Genomic DNA, 15,256 nt, shown 5'->3' with positions numbered 1-15,256 from the left:
GGCAGGGTTAAACGTCATGCTGTTCACCGTACTCTTTGCCCAGTTTGGGCGTGCGGCGACCGAGATGCGGAGATGATCTTATCAGATGGGGATGGCGACGCGGTCAACGTGATTCGCAGCGGCTGGTTTAACCTCGGTCTGGCCCGTGAGAGCATCTTCTGGAAGCTATCGCGCCTCCTCCGCCGGACACATAGGCGTCGCATCAGATTTAACTCTACGTTAACACAACGGGGAACTGCAGCAGACTGGCGTGCTTTCACTCTCAGGTTGCATTGTTGTGCTCTATCTCTCTATTTCGCGCTGCACGTGTCGTAGCCTCACATCGCTCGGGCGTCCGCACCTTCCGCATCCCAGCGGGTCCGCACGTCACCACGCGACATCGCGCCCCTTTGATTCCAACGTTCCTTGTATCAACCCAGCAACCCATCGTTAGCACCTCATGATGGGTAAAGGCTCCTCCAAGACCAGCACCAAGGTGCTACCACTCATCCCGCTCGCGTCGCCCCTCGCCGTGCTCCCGGGCACAACACTCAAGATCCCCATCACCAACCGCTCCGATGTCGCCGCCATCCTCGCGAAGATTTACAGCATCAGCCCTACCGCGAAGCCAGACGCGGCTATTACAGTGGCCTGTGTGCCGCTCAATTCCAACACGCTTGGCCCGGACGGACAGTTGCTGATTGACGATGGACACCAGGGGGACAAGACGGTGTACGAGAGCGATCCGATGCAGGCGACCAAAAAGGATATCTTTGGATATGCCTGTGTCGCCAAGGTCAATGGCGTGCAAGGCAGACGGCAGGGCGATCTGAGTCTGATCGTCGAAGGCCTGGAGAGAGTGCAGGTTGTCGACGTTGTGCAGGAGAGGCCCTACTTTGAGGGAGAGCTGATGGCTGTCGACGAGTACATCGACATTGCGAGCGCAGAGCTCCTGAACCAGTTCAACCTCCTCAAGCAGCTGTCGCGCGAGCTGCTCGCCCTCGTCCGCCTCTCCGCCATCCTCCCACGCACACCACAAGTCACGCTCTCGCCCATCGTCGCCCGGAGGCTCGAAATGTACATCACACGCAAGGACTTGTCAGAGGCTGGTGCGCTGGCCGACTTCATGGCGAATGTCGTCGAGAGCACACACGAGGAGACGCTGCGCGTGCTGGCAGCTGTAGATGTCAAGGAGAGAGTTGACAGGGTCATCGAGATCCTCCAACGCCAAATCAGCAGCATCCAGGGCAGCACACGCATGACAGTCACCACAACACAAACACAGGGCGGCAGCTTGGATATGGACACACTGCGCCGGCTGCAGCAAGAAGCCCTAGCAAGGAGAGGCAAGATGGGCGGTGGCCTGCCTGCTGGTTTCCCTGCCGGTTTCCCTGGTGGCGGCCAACAACAGGCAGGTGAAGAAGAACCGAGCGAAATTGACGAGCTGAAGAAGAGGCTACAAGACGCCAAGCTATCTCCAGACGCCGATAAGGTGGCTCAGCGTGAGCTGTCAAGGTTGCAGAAGATGAACCCAGCACAAGCAGAATACCAGGTGTGCAGGAACTACCTCGAGAATCTCGCCGAGATACCATGGACCAAGACGACTGTCGACCAGCTCGACGCGCAAACACTGGTCAAGGCGAAGAAGCAGCTCGACGATGACCATTACGGTCTTGAAAAGATCAAGAAGCGACTATTGGAATACCTAGCAGTCCTCAAGCTCAAAGAGCAGGCAAATAGGACCATCGACGATCAGATCCGCGCCCTCGCCGAGACACCCGAGGGAGAGGATGAGGCCAAGGATCAGGAACCAGAAGACAAAGTTGCAAAGGAGCCTTCAGAGGCCGGGCAGCGACTGTTGGAGAAGAAGCGCATGGTCGACAAGTCCCCAATCCTGCTGCTTGTTGGACCGCCAGGAACGGGAAAGACTTCACTGGCCAAATCAGTTGCTACTGCGCTTGGCCGCAAGTTCCACCGAATATCACTTGGTGGCGTGCGCGATGAGGCAGAGATCCGCGGCCATCGTAGAACCTATGTCGCTGCCATGCCCGGTCTCATCGTTAATGGACTCAAGAAAGTTGGTGTTGCAAATCCAGTTTTCTTGCTCGATGAAATCGACAAGCTGGGCATGTCAAACCACAATGGCGACCCCGGCGCAGCCATGCTTGAGGTACTCGATCCGGAGCAGAACCACACTTTCACAGACCACTATGTCAACATACCCATCGACCTCTCCAAGGTCCTCTTCATCGCCACCGCAAACTCGCTCGACACTATTCCGCCACCGCTGCTCGACCGCATGGAGACTATCCAGCTCTCTGGTTACACCACACTTGAGAAGAGGCACATCGCTTCAAGACACCTGATTCCTAAGCAGATCACGACCAATGGTCTCCGCAACGAGGACCTGAGCATACCCACCGACGTGCTTGACAAGATCATCACATCCTACACACGCGAATCCGGCGTCCGGAATCTTGAACGCGAAATCGGTTCCGTCTGCCGTTCCAAGGCCGTCGAGTACGCCACGGCGAAAGATACAAACACGTTGGCGGCCTACTCCCCTGTCGTCACTCTCGAGGATCTTGACAGTACGCTCGGCATTGAAAAGTTCGCCGAAGAGCTCACTGAGCAGTCCTCGCGGCCAGGTGTCATCACCGGTCTAGTCGCATATAGCACCGGCGGCCAAGGATCGATCCTCTTCATCGAAATTGCAGATATGCCCGGTTCCGGCCGCGTTCAGCTAACCGGAAAACTGGGTGACGTTCTCAAGGAGAGTGTAGAGGTGGCGTTGACATGGGTCAAGGCTCATGCTTTCGACCTTGGTCTGAGTGCAAGCCACGACGAAGATATTATGAAGACTCGTAGCATCCACGTTCACTGTCCATCTGGTGCTATTCCCAAAGACGGTCCTAGTGCCGGTCTTGCTCACACCATTGGACTCATCTCCCTCTTCTCGAACCAACCTGTCCCGCCTACGCTCGCCATGACTGGTGAAATCTCGCTGCGTGGGAAGGTTCTGCCTGTTGGCGGTATCAAAGAGAAGTTGATTGGCGCATTGAGAGCTGGCGTCGAGCGAGTGCTCCTACCTGAGGGCAACAGGAAGGATGCTAGGGATCTGCCGCTGGAAGTTACACAGGGTCTCAAGATCGAGTTTGTCGGCCACATTTGGGAGGCTTTGGGCAAAGTCTGGCCTGAGAGGTGGGAGGGCGAAGATGGCAGGAGGGGATGGGAGAGTAGATTGTAGATTGCAGACTTGTACGAGTGATGGGTCTTGTACGGGCTTGGGGAGTTGGCTTGGGGACTTTGTATTTAGCGTTGCATTCGTTATTGTTGATCTGAATACATCAACATTGGTACTCATCTCCCCCACGCATACTTTCGTCTTGTTGAGTTAGAATGGCGTCATCTCATCTCGTGTCACTCAATACTCATGTGTATAATCCTCTTTCTCAACTCACCTTCCTTGCTCAACTCGGGTTGCATTCCATGAGCCAATGACAAAGACATTAAATGTCACAAGACAATGAAATGGCCGAGGTCTGTATTCCTGTCTAGACCCATTGAACGGGCTGTGCAAGTGTACGAAACGCGCGTCTCTCTGGGCTTCATTTTATTTTATTTTTTCATACCTCTCCACCTTTAAACTGTGGTTTTCAAAACTAGCGAGCAGAAAATGATCTCGTTCGCCTTCCTTCAGCCAGTGCACATTCAGTGGGTATACGGTTAGCCCGAGATCTCCAACAGCAAGCCAGCACCTAGACATGGTTGCGGCACGCCCAAAAGCAAGAACTCCGGGCAAACCTAGGTCTTGGTGTATAGCCTTTAGAAAAAGCATAGTAATCACTGTCATATCTATGCTCCTTCCTTCTGTTCTCAAGTTCTTACCGAAGTCTTGGTTGGTTGATTGACCAATTGATTGATTGTGGCTTGACGCCCTATTCTGTAACCTCCTGCGACTTTCGGGCGGGTATCGAAATCTTGGGACTGGGCCATATGCGGCTTCATGTAGAGCGTACATTCGACGATGGGCAGACGTGGCCGCCATTTCTACAGATGTCGATCATGTACGATAGGCGCAATCTGAGTCTAATATGACGACATGAGCTCTAGCATCGCCATTGCGGCTATTATCACTTTTCGAGATGCTTGCCAGGCCCTACACATAGTTCTTACTGTATGATATTTACTCAAAGCTAGTCGATTAAACGATTTCCCTGCATCTTCAAACAAGAAAACCCGCTCTACAAGGCATCTATAGCAAGATCAGTCGGCGCCGAGCACGCGTCACCTTTCCGGCAGCGTCGGGCTCAGGGACCTCTCATTTGGGAGAACCATGGACGATCCTACTATACCAGCTTCCCAAAACGACAGCGACACTCAGACGTAGTAACCCGAAACGCCGGGAAAGAGTGGAGAGACGGAATCTGCGGAGGCGCGGCGGATGAGGACTGAGCTCTACGTGCAACGCACGGGACCGACAACACCCCAGCCCCTAACTTGTTCCCACAGCAGTGTTCTGGCCAAGAATACTGACTCATGCTTCGGATCCGAAGGCCCATTTCCACCAGGGTGACGGGTGGCGTTTCAGGGACCGTAGAATACTTGGTAACGAAGGTCAGGGATCAAAAGATTCAAGAAATGTTTTTTCGATGCACGCTGCACGGCTCGATGGGCATACCATTGTGGTCATTCGACGCGAGATTGAGTGTGTATATCCTCTGGACGGATGGGGTTTGGCACGCCAATACGTGATAGCAGTAGTGAATCGAGCCGCAAAAAGCATTTAGTGTAAGCTGCTAGTGTCATGATGGCGGCACAAAGCCATGGGTAGTTGTTGACACATGGCCGCTCTATGTGCCTCGACGGTGATACTGTATGCTTCTGTGCTATCCATGTTCCTCAACTAAAGTCAATAATGGTCTTTCTACCAGACCAAAGGTTAATCTTGCGACACGCCTACATGCGATGCAATTTCGGCTGCGAGCATCCAGATGCCATCCGGTGTTGACGTCGCATTGGGATGTCGCAGTCGTCTAGGTTTAGTACGCGTCGTGAAAGGGCCGATGTATCTTAATACTGGGATTCTGCGATCGATAACGTAGCCGCAATGCCCAACGGCGGCCAGCCGCGGCGGAGATGCCGGGTCGGCGAACGGAAGTTGCCGGTAGAAGCATGCGCCGTACACGCCGACTGCAAAAGAAGAACATGTGAGGTCGCGCAATCATGTGTGGTTGCTCGAGGATCCCAGAAACCATAGAGGAGGTAAAGTTTAAAGTTCGGCATCGCTGCTAATGAAAGCTTGCTGACGGTGCCGATTGATCAAGCGGAGTAGGCGAAGAGGGGCGTTGTCTCCACCCGTCCAGGTCATCGGGCAGACCAGGATTACACCAGTTTCCCCACCGGTGAATTGCGTCGCGGAAGCGCATCACTGAGGGTCGCTGCACATGGAAACTCGTCGTTGTCAGGCTCGACATGGCATTCCAACTGTCCGCCGTAAGCCCCGAACCGGCCCATGGGTAGAGCTGCATACATGCCCAAAACCCGCCGGCGGCGAGATGCTCGGTGCTACGCAGTTACCTCTTGCGGGCGTCGATGACATCGTTGCTTGGCTCTCGTTCATGTCATGGCAGAAAGGTCGACGCATGCCAGCACAGCAAGCCGACTATCTACAAGTGCATTGCCCACGGCGCTGTGCCTCTTGGCAGGCGCGTGTGCGACGCAAGCGATGAGGCGATGTGATATGGAGCATGGATTTGCTGAGTCGCTGCGGTGCAGACAAATGCAATATATATGGCGGGCAGCCGCTCATTTGCTGGATAAACAAGCTTGGGCGATGTGTGGGTAGTGCCTGACACTGCACGAGGTGGGGGGAGGGAGGGGAATTGTTTCGATGAGTACAGACAGCACTGTAGATTGCATACTCCAATGGCCAGCTATGTCGAGCTGATGGGTGGTTTCAGAGGCTCTTGAGCCCTGTCGAAGCTTGGTGGAGAGAGGGCCCCAGGATGCGGGCAAAATGCTCCGCGGAGCGGGCAAAGTGCTTGTTCGGTATTGGTGGCCGCTGGCAAGCAGAGCGATCGATGCCTAGAAGGGCGACAGCTCCGCCGCGATCCCGCAGCAGACCTCGAGCCGTGGGCACCAAACAGCGACGCAGGCTCGGTTGCAGCCAGAATGCATGCAGCCGTCGTGTGCTACTGCTTCCCCGTGCACAACCTGAGCCCTGAACTGCGAGCTGCTATTCGTCTTGCCCGGCGATTTTCCCAGCGATAAAAGTCCCTCGCCGTACTCAGCCGTAGCATACCTTTGCAGTGCCCTGGTGTTGTCCGCCTTTGTGACCAACGGGCCGCGCTGTCTTTCTTAGCGACGCTTGTGAGTAGTTCGGGGTCGATTCCAGCCCACTGGGAAACCGGGCCATGGTCTGATGCGAAGCCCTCTGCACATACATACATAACTTGCAGCCGCCACCCTTTGTCACGTCGCCATCGCCAGGGCTCGCCGACCAGCTTTGACAAACGGTTAATTCGACCTGTGCGCCTTTTCCTTCTCTCCAGGGCAGTCCTTGGGTGTCGAGTAGATTACAGTTTACCAAACCTTCGGTGTCCCGCAAAGTTCCAGTGGCCAGACTCCAGGGATTTTTAGTTGAGCTGCATGCACGTCTGACGTTCAACGGCGCGACCTCAGCACCGGATCATATATTCCTGGGTCCATTCCAACTTTATTCATAAGTTAGCAGTGCTCCTTTGTTGCTTTGGCATTTCCTGGATACTTTCTGCCCAACGGCCACCATGACGACACCAACCGATACTGGCATGCCGGACAAGGGCAAGAATGTGGAGCGCGGTACTCTGGGCAAATATGTGAAGAGGATGAGCACTGTGTTCAAGAGGGAGAAGTCGAGCAAAAGTGTGCCGACCATAGCGGCTGAAGCGTCTTCCGCCCCCCAGGCTGGGCAACAACAGCCAGTCGCGAAGGATGCCGCCAAAGAGGACAAAGCGAAACCGGATGTCACACCTGCCACGTGAGTATTCGATATCTAACATCACTCTAGATTCCTATACTGATTCTATAGTCCCATGACTTCTGGCGTATCAGCACCATCAAGTCCAACCACCAAGGAAATGGATCGCAACGCTATGCAGCAGGAAAGAGCTCGTGCTCTCTTCGCAAAGTACGGCCTTACTCTAGAATCGCACGAGTGGATCGCCGCGCCAGCCCCCAAGCCTACCGTGCAGCGAGTGGAGAAGTCGATCCGTATGCGTGTCCACCGTAGTTGCCATCGTTGCGGAACTCTTTACGGCGCTGACAAGGTGTGCCTGCAATGCGAGCACAAGCGATGCAAGAAATGTCCGCGATACCCGAAGAAGAAGACGCCCGAGGAGAAGCAGGCTGAAAAGGAGGGCATGGAACAGCCGAAACGAAAGAGAATGCTCACCATCCGGACGCGAGGCGGAGACGAACTGGTATACCAGCCCGCAAGGCAACGCATCCGACGTACCTGCCACGTATGCGAGAAACTTTTCAACCCCGCAACGGCAAACGTCTGCGATCAATGCCAGCATGTCCGTTGTACAAAATGTCCACGTGAGCCTGCCAAGCTCAATAAGTGGCCCAATGGGTATCCAGGAGATGCTGCTGAGCCTGACAGCGAGACCGAGGTGGAAAAGCAGCTTGACAAGTTTAGACGAACATGGAGAAAGCCCAGGCAAAGGGTGCGGTGGCAGTGCGAGAAGTGCAATGGCCTCTTTCACAACAACTCGCCGCAGTGTCCTGGGTGCGGGCATGAAAGATGCGACAAGTGTACAAGATCACCGTGAGCATATCCATGATAGCACCTTCACATGTGCACTGCTAACAATCCTCAGTGTCAGGAAGACTGAAAAGGGAGACCGTTTTGATGCTCAAGTTGTCGCGGCTGTAGAAGCCAAGCTGCGAGCCATGGATGTCGATGATGACTCGCCCTCCTCCGCAGCTGAGGCTACGTGAGTGCAGCGGTGAGCGCATTTAGAATCGTTCCGTACTACAATCATCACGATCTTGTTACCCCTTCATTTGACACATCTTACTGGATTCTTGCTCCTGTGTTGAACTTTGCTCAATGGTGACAATCCCGAATAAGCTCAAATCACTGTGACCAAGAGCCCTGTCAACCAAGCTAGCTGCCACCTGGAATCCACATGAGGTGGCGTTTTCAGCGTGCAATGTGGGGTCTTCCATGTGACAATAGATATATGTCGTGCCTGTGAAACGAGTACGGCGGATGTCAGATGAGCTATTGGGACTCATAAGGCTGCGATGTTACTTCAAAACGCCGTGTCATGTCTGAATCAAGTTGTATTACGTGAGAAGTGCGTGGTGGTTAATATGAAGCAGTATTTGGATAGTGATAATCCTGACGGTACTAAGACATGTTGCCTGTCTGGTCAGGCCTCTGGTATCGTCCCTTGAACTATCTACTCCCCAACTTACAAGGAGGTCTCTGCTTACTTAATGGCGTACGGCGTCCAGTGAAGTGGGGAAGCGGCACAGACGTCCTCATTCGCGTGTTGAAACGTCACAATCCTCCACTTTGTCCTTCACCTCATCACGTGGCACTAATCTCAACAAGGAAACTGGTAGAGAAGGCATGTTTGTGGATCTCAAAGCTGGTGTTATTCTCCATCCACTACTTCACTACGGATGGAAGACATCAACGTCACACTGCCCCTTGAGATTGCTGATTCGACGGCATGGTCTCGCATACCACAAGCTTGGTATGTGGTCGTCAGATGAACCCATAGTCGATGCACAATGGCTATATCACTCTATGTACCTTATCAAGCAATCCCGTCTCGACAACCGCTCCAATTTCCGCAATCTAGCCCATGCTTACTCACCCGTTGGACCCCCACTCCAAACGTCAAGCTGTGCTTTCTAGCTCGATGCATCCTGGTCAGCACATGGAGGCAGAGTTTGCAAATTAATGTGGCGCTCCGGGTCTGGATCTAGGTGGCCGCTTACTGAAATCCTTGTTCGCTGGTTACTGTTTGGGAAGATTGCTTGGATGGATTGAGTGAGCGATCATCACAAGCAGTAAGCCGTGAGATGCGTATTGTTAGACGCACAGTAAACTATGCAATCGTGCTTGGACAGGATCGTAATTATGATAAGATGCGCAAAGATAAGCCTCGCAGTCGCAGATATTCGGGCGGAATGAAGAATGGCTACTAGTACTCTGAAACAACCACCGAAGTCTACAACAGCGATAGGAGTATGACAGCGAACTAGTACTGCATCTGCCTGGAAGTAAAAGCCCCGAGGCCACTATTGCAGCCGTTGGACGCTCGCTCGTACATGACTTGCGGACCGACGCGCCATTGTGTACTGCTGTAGTTCTGCCCTGTCCCAAACCATTTACGAAACGGCACAAGAGCTACAGGACAAGAACGGGTTTGTCTTTGAACAATGGCTTGATCGGAGTTGTTGTGGAAACCGAGCATCGAGCTCTCCCATCTGCTGACTAGGTGATGAAGACGACGCGTTCCTCACGCGTCTGTCGTGCCTGGTTGTCTTTGCTTGTTCGAAAGGGCCAAGAGAGTCGGCGGAGAGGGCACGGATGGATGCAGGCGCGCCGTGTCTCTTTGGAGCAGAGATGTGCCAAATATGCTGCGGGCTGATGCATGCGTACCTTGGATGGGCGTGTCGCGTGACGATAGTATTTCCAGTGACGTACGTCTGTGCGGGACATCAAACAGCTCCGCCCCGCCGCTTCATATACAAGGCAGCAGCGCCGCACAAAATTCCCCAAAACCAAACCACATCTTCTTCACTCGACCAACCTCGACATCACGCAATACCGCCATCATGATGAACTTCGTCCTCTCGCTGCTCCTCCAGCTGTCTATGTTCATGCTCGCCGAGGCAGCTCCCATGACGGTGCAGTCAGCTAAGCCGTGGCAAGCTGGTACCGGCGGTGGCATCATTGGCTTCATCGTCCTTGTTCTCGACATCATTGCCTGGAGTAAGCAGCAACCACGTCCCCCATGCCGCGCTTGTCGCGCTTCGTTCAAAGCTAACACGTGCTGCAGTCGAGATCTTCAAGTCCAACCGCCCCGTCCCCAACAAGGTGCTTTGGGCACTCGTCGTCTTCCTCTTCCCCGTCGTCGGCATGATCATCTACTACCTCTTCTCGAACCGTCAAGCCCACAACACCTACGAGCCTATTCCCGCATAAGCGACATGACCGATCTACACGTATCGGACACGCTACGCACCCAAGATACATCCATGGGCCCCTGCAAAACGAAAGACATGTTCTCATGAGCGCGAACGCATAGATGCGATGAGGTGGTGCATGATATATAGGTTTTACTACTGGCATTTGGCGAACGGTGTTTCATATCTCATACCCGCTGATATAACAATCAATTAAGCTGATGAGCATCCACTTGCTTCCCTTCTACCCTTGAGTCGTAACTGACAGTTGATGTATCCAATCTCACCCATCACCGCTCCTACACGCCCTGCTGGTCCGGCGCATACCAACTTAGACTTTCCCAAAGATACCTTCCGCCGTGGCTAACTTGGCAGACAACGCGATTAAACCACCCATCAAGCTCATCATACCACTAAAGATGGATACCTCCCTGAAGCCGCCATACCGGTCAATAAACGCGCCGTTAATGGGAGGGCCAATGAGGACAGCAAACGCCGCAATACCCATGCCCATGCCCATGTACGTCCCAAGGTTCCTCGGATCCTTGGTGCACTTGGAAATAGCTGCTGAGCCAGCTGAGATGATGGTGCCCGATACGAAACCGAAGAAGATGGAGTAGACGATGATACCAGCGTTGGTCGTTGGCTCGTTTATGCAGAATACCATGACGCTGGTGCCAACGCCCGCGAAGGCGAACATGTTCATCCCACCGAGCTTATCCGCTAGTATTCCTGGGATGATGCGACCGAATGTCGAAGATCCATTAATCATGGCGAGAAGGTAGGATGCCAGTAACGGACTCATTCCTCGGCTGACAGCATAGACCGGGAGATAGAAGACCGGTATCCACATACCCATCATCATGAAGAACAGTCCTGCAACGAGCAATACGTATCGCTTAATCTTCCATGCTTCTCCGATGAAGATGGTCGTCTTGCGAGGCGGAACACGCGGCTTGATGATGAAGCAGGCAAACAACATGAAGGGAACCATGATGAAAGCGACGATGCGAATGGACCAGCCAAAGGATAGGGAAGAGCTGTTGAGCAGTTTGGACAAGACAATGGGAAAGATGACGCCGCCAACGGAAGACCCAGACGCCACAATTCCAAGAGCAGCCGCGCGTCGCTTGTCGAAGTAATGGCCCATTACTGCAAAGGCAGGGAATTGGAGAAAAGCCACGCTGGTGCCCATGAGGATGGACTGCGCAAGGAAGAATTGGTAGTACTCGCTGCACAAAGAGACCATCATCAATCCAAAGACGTAGGTGAGTGTTGCGGGTCGCATCATCTATTCGGCCAGTTAGTACAATTTCAGTCTCGTGGAACCAAAGAATACGCACCCAAGCTCCGTAACGATCAAACATCGGTCCTCCGATAGCGCCTCCAGCAAACTGGATGAAGCTGGCTAAGCTACCTATCCACGCAATCTGATCCATGCTATGGTCTTTCAGTTGGTGGGTAGAATAGTATTGCTGGAGCACTCCGAAGCAAGAGGTGAAGCCGAGACAGCAGAAGAAGATGCAGAAGCCGCCAAAGGCGTTGAGCCAGGCTGTCAAACCTCCGTCGGGAGCAGGGCCTAGAGCGGCGATTTCGGCATCGGTGACTGCTTCACTGTTGTCGTGAACTGACTCATGAGATGCCTTTTCGATGTCGTAGGAAGGGACTGAAGGGGAGCTGGTGCCTGATGCGGCGTCTGGAATTGTAGATCGTGCAGACATCGTGAGCTTGTATCCGAAGATCCTGCGATGAAGTTGTTTTTGATCGATGTGTCTGATAGCGAAGTTAATTGGAATTACACTGTCCATTTCGACGAGGTATATATACAACTCAGACTTCTGTTATATCGTCATAGCAAGAGGTTTTCGGGGTCGGTATTCATTCCAATCGGAGATAAGGACGCGTGCTTATTGGTCCACTTCACCGAAAAGTGCAGCCATATCCGACTTTTAGATCAAGTCACCGACATTTATTCCCGCTCCACCTACTCTTATACTCAGCTTCACCACATTTACCCACAATCCTGAATCCCATTTATCGAACAAACAGGCATCACCGAGAATGACCGACTTCAGTCGCAGACGCAAGAGACTCGCTATGTGAGTTGACTTGGTAGCCCCGCCACTATAACCGAAGCTGACATATCCAGCTCTTGCACATTGTGCCGTAGAAGAAAGATACGCTGCAATCGAGAGATGCCATGCAATAATTGTTTGAGGAGCAAGACCGGGTCTTGTGTTTATGAGAGTGAAGTATCAGACAAGAGGCCAGCCCCAGTACATGTTACACCCATACAACCACACAACAGTAACTCAACGTTCATGGGCGCACCGAGTATGCTTTCGAGTTCGTCGACCACAACACCTAGTGTAGTTAGTAGTCAATCCTCGTTCGAGATGGACGCTATGAGGGCACGCATTGCCGAACTGGAAGACAAGTTGTCGCGAACGGGAAGCACTACTAGCTCTGTCTTCTCGCCGTCAGCTTCCACTCCAACGTCAACTCATACCGTGCAAACTGTCAGCAGTTTTGCCTGTACAGTGGACGTCATCCAGGATACTCGGATGCCTGGTGGTGCCGCTATCTCTCGAGGCATTGCGCATAAGAATCGGGTTTTTGGCCAGAGCCACTGGATGAATGGGTTCGTAATGTACCGCGATATCATCGAGATGATGGAGCCTCACCTCCACATGAGATCATCCAACCTAGTTCCCAAAATGCAACGAGTTAAGTCACTGGCCCGGATGGTCAAGTCACACCGCTCTCCAACTTGGCCTACGCCTCCAACGCGGGACTTTCCTCCAAGACACGTCTGCGACGATCTAGTTGCTGGCTACCTCCGCACCATCGAGACAATGTATCGCGTGCTACACGTCCCAAGCTTCAAGCGCACGTATGAACACATGTGGACAAGCGACCCAGAGCCTAACATGGCATTCACAATGATGTTCAAATTGGTCTTGGCTATTGGTGCAATGATATACGATGACAAAGTATCCATGCGAGCCGAAGCAGTGCGATGGGTTTTCGAGGCTCAGACTTGGCTCTCATCGCCCTTCTTCAAATCGCAACTTGGTGTTCAATATCTCCAGATCAGCATCCTTCTTCTCCTTGCACGAGAGCTTGTCGATGTAGGCTCTGAGCTTGTATGGATATCTGCAGGAGCGGTCTTTCGAGCAGCAGTATACATCGGTTTACACAAAGATCCGTCACAACTGCCGAGAACAACGGTCCTTGAAGCCGAGATGCGCCGCCGGATATGGAACACGATTCTCGAGCTGTCGCTTCAGATGAGCATGGAGTCAGGTGGACCGCCGTTCTTCTCATCGGACGACTACAACACAGCGCCACCAGGCAACTTTGATGATGAGCAACTTCTAGGCTTAGAGCCCTTCGCAAAGGCAGACGATGTGTATACGCAAACATCGATCTCCATAGCTTTACGGAAAACCCTCCCAGCTCGCCTTGCGGTACTCAAATTCCTCAACGATATCAAATCGACTGGGACGTATGAGGAGACGCTTCGCATCGACTCAGACCTGAGAACAGCACATAAGCTCCTGCGTCGCACCATTCAAGCATACACCACCTCTACCACCTCGTGCCCATCGCAATTTACATTGCAAGCTGTCGAATTTGTTATGCAGCGCTACATTACCTGTCTACATATTCCATTCTTCGCTTCCGCACTCCAAGATCCGGTGTACGCCTATTCGAGGAAAGCTACCGTCGACTCGTCGCTCAAGATCTGGAGCATGGCGTGTCCAGCTTCAGGTGAAAACTCGTATACTCCAAGTGAGACAGACCTAGCGCGCATGTGTCGATGCACAGCGGGTTTCTTCCGAATGTACACCTTCCACGGAGCAACGTTCTTGGCCAATGAAGTAAGAATACGGATCCAAGAAGACGAGGACGACCTACATGCGTCACCGCTACCTCTACGAAACATTGTTGGCGATGCTGCGGATTGGTATCTCCGATGCATACAAGCTGGAGAGACAGGTATCAAGGGCTACCTTCTCTTGCGCCTCATTGGCGTTTGGATTGACGCGACAAAACATAACATGAGCCAGTCGGATTTGTCTGCATTATTGGTGGAAGCGTCAGAACAAGCTGCCGAGGTTTGCATACCGATCTTGGAGGCCCTGGCTGGCAGTCAAGAGCCGTCTTCGGGTACTGTTGGAATTGGCGGAATTGCTATGGAGGATTTCAACTTTCAATTATCCCCCGAGTTCACGGAGGACTGGGATATGCTCATGTCAGGCACTTTCAATATGGACGACATAGGGAGTTTCGACGCGTTCTTGTCGTGATGGTGGGGCTCGAAATAAGATCATGAAGATACTCAGCGGGGACGGGCATATGTCGGATAGAGAGACTTGAAGAGGCAGACATGCTCTGATCAAGGTGCTGTCGTTTCGCACGTTGACAGCGGCTGTCACATAATCGACAGAAGAGGCTAAAAGAGGAGAGTTCGGGGCTTTCGTTAGACGCCTAATGCATGAAATGCACCGTGCGCGGATGACGATCTTCCCGCGCTAGAATCGCTCCCCAATCATCCCATCACCACGCCGCACTTCTTTTTACCGCCACATCTTCGATCACGACTTACCAAATCCATTGCAGCGACGCCTCAGAGTTCCTCTATTAATTACTGGTGCTTACACTTATGATGACATTTCGGCGCGATCCGTCAATATTCCACGAGGCACCCTAGCGCCTACTAGGGGCGCTTAAGAGCCTCCATGTAACCTGATACACCATGAGCCTCATAACCACCCCTTATCCGGCAATCCACGTCGCAGTGCAGTATGAATGACAGCCATCATCGTTCTTGCGGCCTCATATATCACGTCGAAGTGGCCTGATTTTTTTGTTCCCTTGTCGCCTTTTTTTCTCCATCCCGAACTTCTGGTATACCTCAGGCAGTGGAACCAAACCTCACCAGCAACGAACTTTCTTTTCTTTTCGTTCGTCTATACATTCATTTCTTGAGGCGTGCCGGTCACCAAAATATCTTTCTAATAATATCTTACTTCTTCTTGTCCCTCTCTCCATCAATCCATTCCTCAGGACGAACCCA

At 52.8% G+C, this 15,256-nt stretch overlaps 5 protein-coding genes across 5 annotated transcripts; 4 read left to right on the top strand and 1 right to left on the bottom strand.

The window, feature by feature from the left end:
* The first annotated feature begins 164 nt into the window (after window positions 1-164).
* Window positions 165-3,366, top strand: CC77DRAFT_1025958 (ATP-dependent protease La). Its single transcript, XM_018526164.1, has one exon. It carries the CDS (start codon window positions 440-442, stop codon window positions 3,224-3,226), a length of 2,787 nt encoding a protein of 928 aa, XP_018379750.1. The 5' UTR covers window positions 165-439; the 3' UTR covers window positions 3,227-3,366.
* Window positions 3,367-6,767: 3,401 nt separating this feature from the next.
* Window positions 6,768-7,965, top strand: CC77DRAFT_1035755 (hypothetical protein; the record flags this gene model as incomplete). The annotated part of the gene is made up of 3 exons (XM_018526959.1): window positions 6,768-7,000; window positions 7,052-7,792; window positions 7,845-7,965. 3 exons carry the CDS (start codon window positions 6,768-6,770, stop codon window positions 7,963-7,965), a joined length of 1,095 nt encoding a protein of 364 aa, XP_018379749.1.
* Window positions 7,966-9,822: 1,857 nt separating this feature from the next.
* CC77DRAFT_948963 (hypothetical protein) lies at window positions 9,823-10,192 on the top strand (the record flags this gene model as incomplete). The annotated part of the gene is made up of 2 exons (XM_018535227.1): window positions 9,823-9,979; window positions 10,047-10,192. 2 exons carry the CDS (start codon window positions 9,823-9,825, stop codon window positions 10,190-10,192), a joined length of 303 nt encoding a protein of 100 aa, XP_018379748.1.
* A 312-nt stretch (window positions 10,193-10,504) lies between these two features.
* CC77DRAFT_1035753 (MFS general substrate transporter) lies at window positions 10,505-11,894 on the bottom strand (the record flags this gene model as incomplete). The annotated part of the gene is made up of 2 exons (XM_018526958.1): window positions 10,505-11,401; window positions 11,517-11,894. 2 exons carry the CDS (start codon window positions 11,892-11,894, stop codon window positions 10,505-10,507), a joined length of 1,275 nt encoding a protein of 424 aa, XP_018379747.1.
* A 214-nt stretch (window positions 11,895-12,108) lies between these two features.
* Window positions 12,109-14,727, top strand: CC77DRAFT_570606 (hypothetical protein). Its single transcript, XM_018532265.1, has 2 exons — window positions 12,109-12,272; window positions 12,323-14,727. Exons 1-2 carry the CDS (start codon window positions 12,235-12,237, stop codon window positions 14,484-14,486), a joined length of 2,202 nt encoding a protein of 733 aa, XP_018379746.1. The 5' UTR covers window positions 12,109-12,234; the 3' UTR covers window positions 14,487-14,727.
* Window positions 14,728-15,256: the final 529 nt, after the last annotated feature.

Source organism: Alternaria alternata (assembly GCF_001642055.1).
Source record: "Alternaria alternata strain SRC1lrK2f unplaced genomic scaffold CC77scaffold_33, whole genome shotgun sequence".
NCBI lineage: Eukaryota > Fungi > Ascomycota > Dothideomycetes > Pleosporales > Pleosporaceae > Alternaria > Alternaria alternata.
Note: the sequence above shows the minus strand (reverse complement) of the source record. Positions and strands in the feature narration are given on the sequence as shown.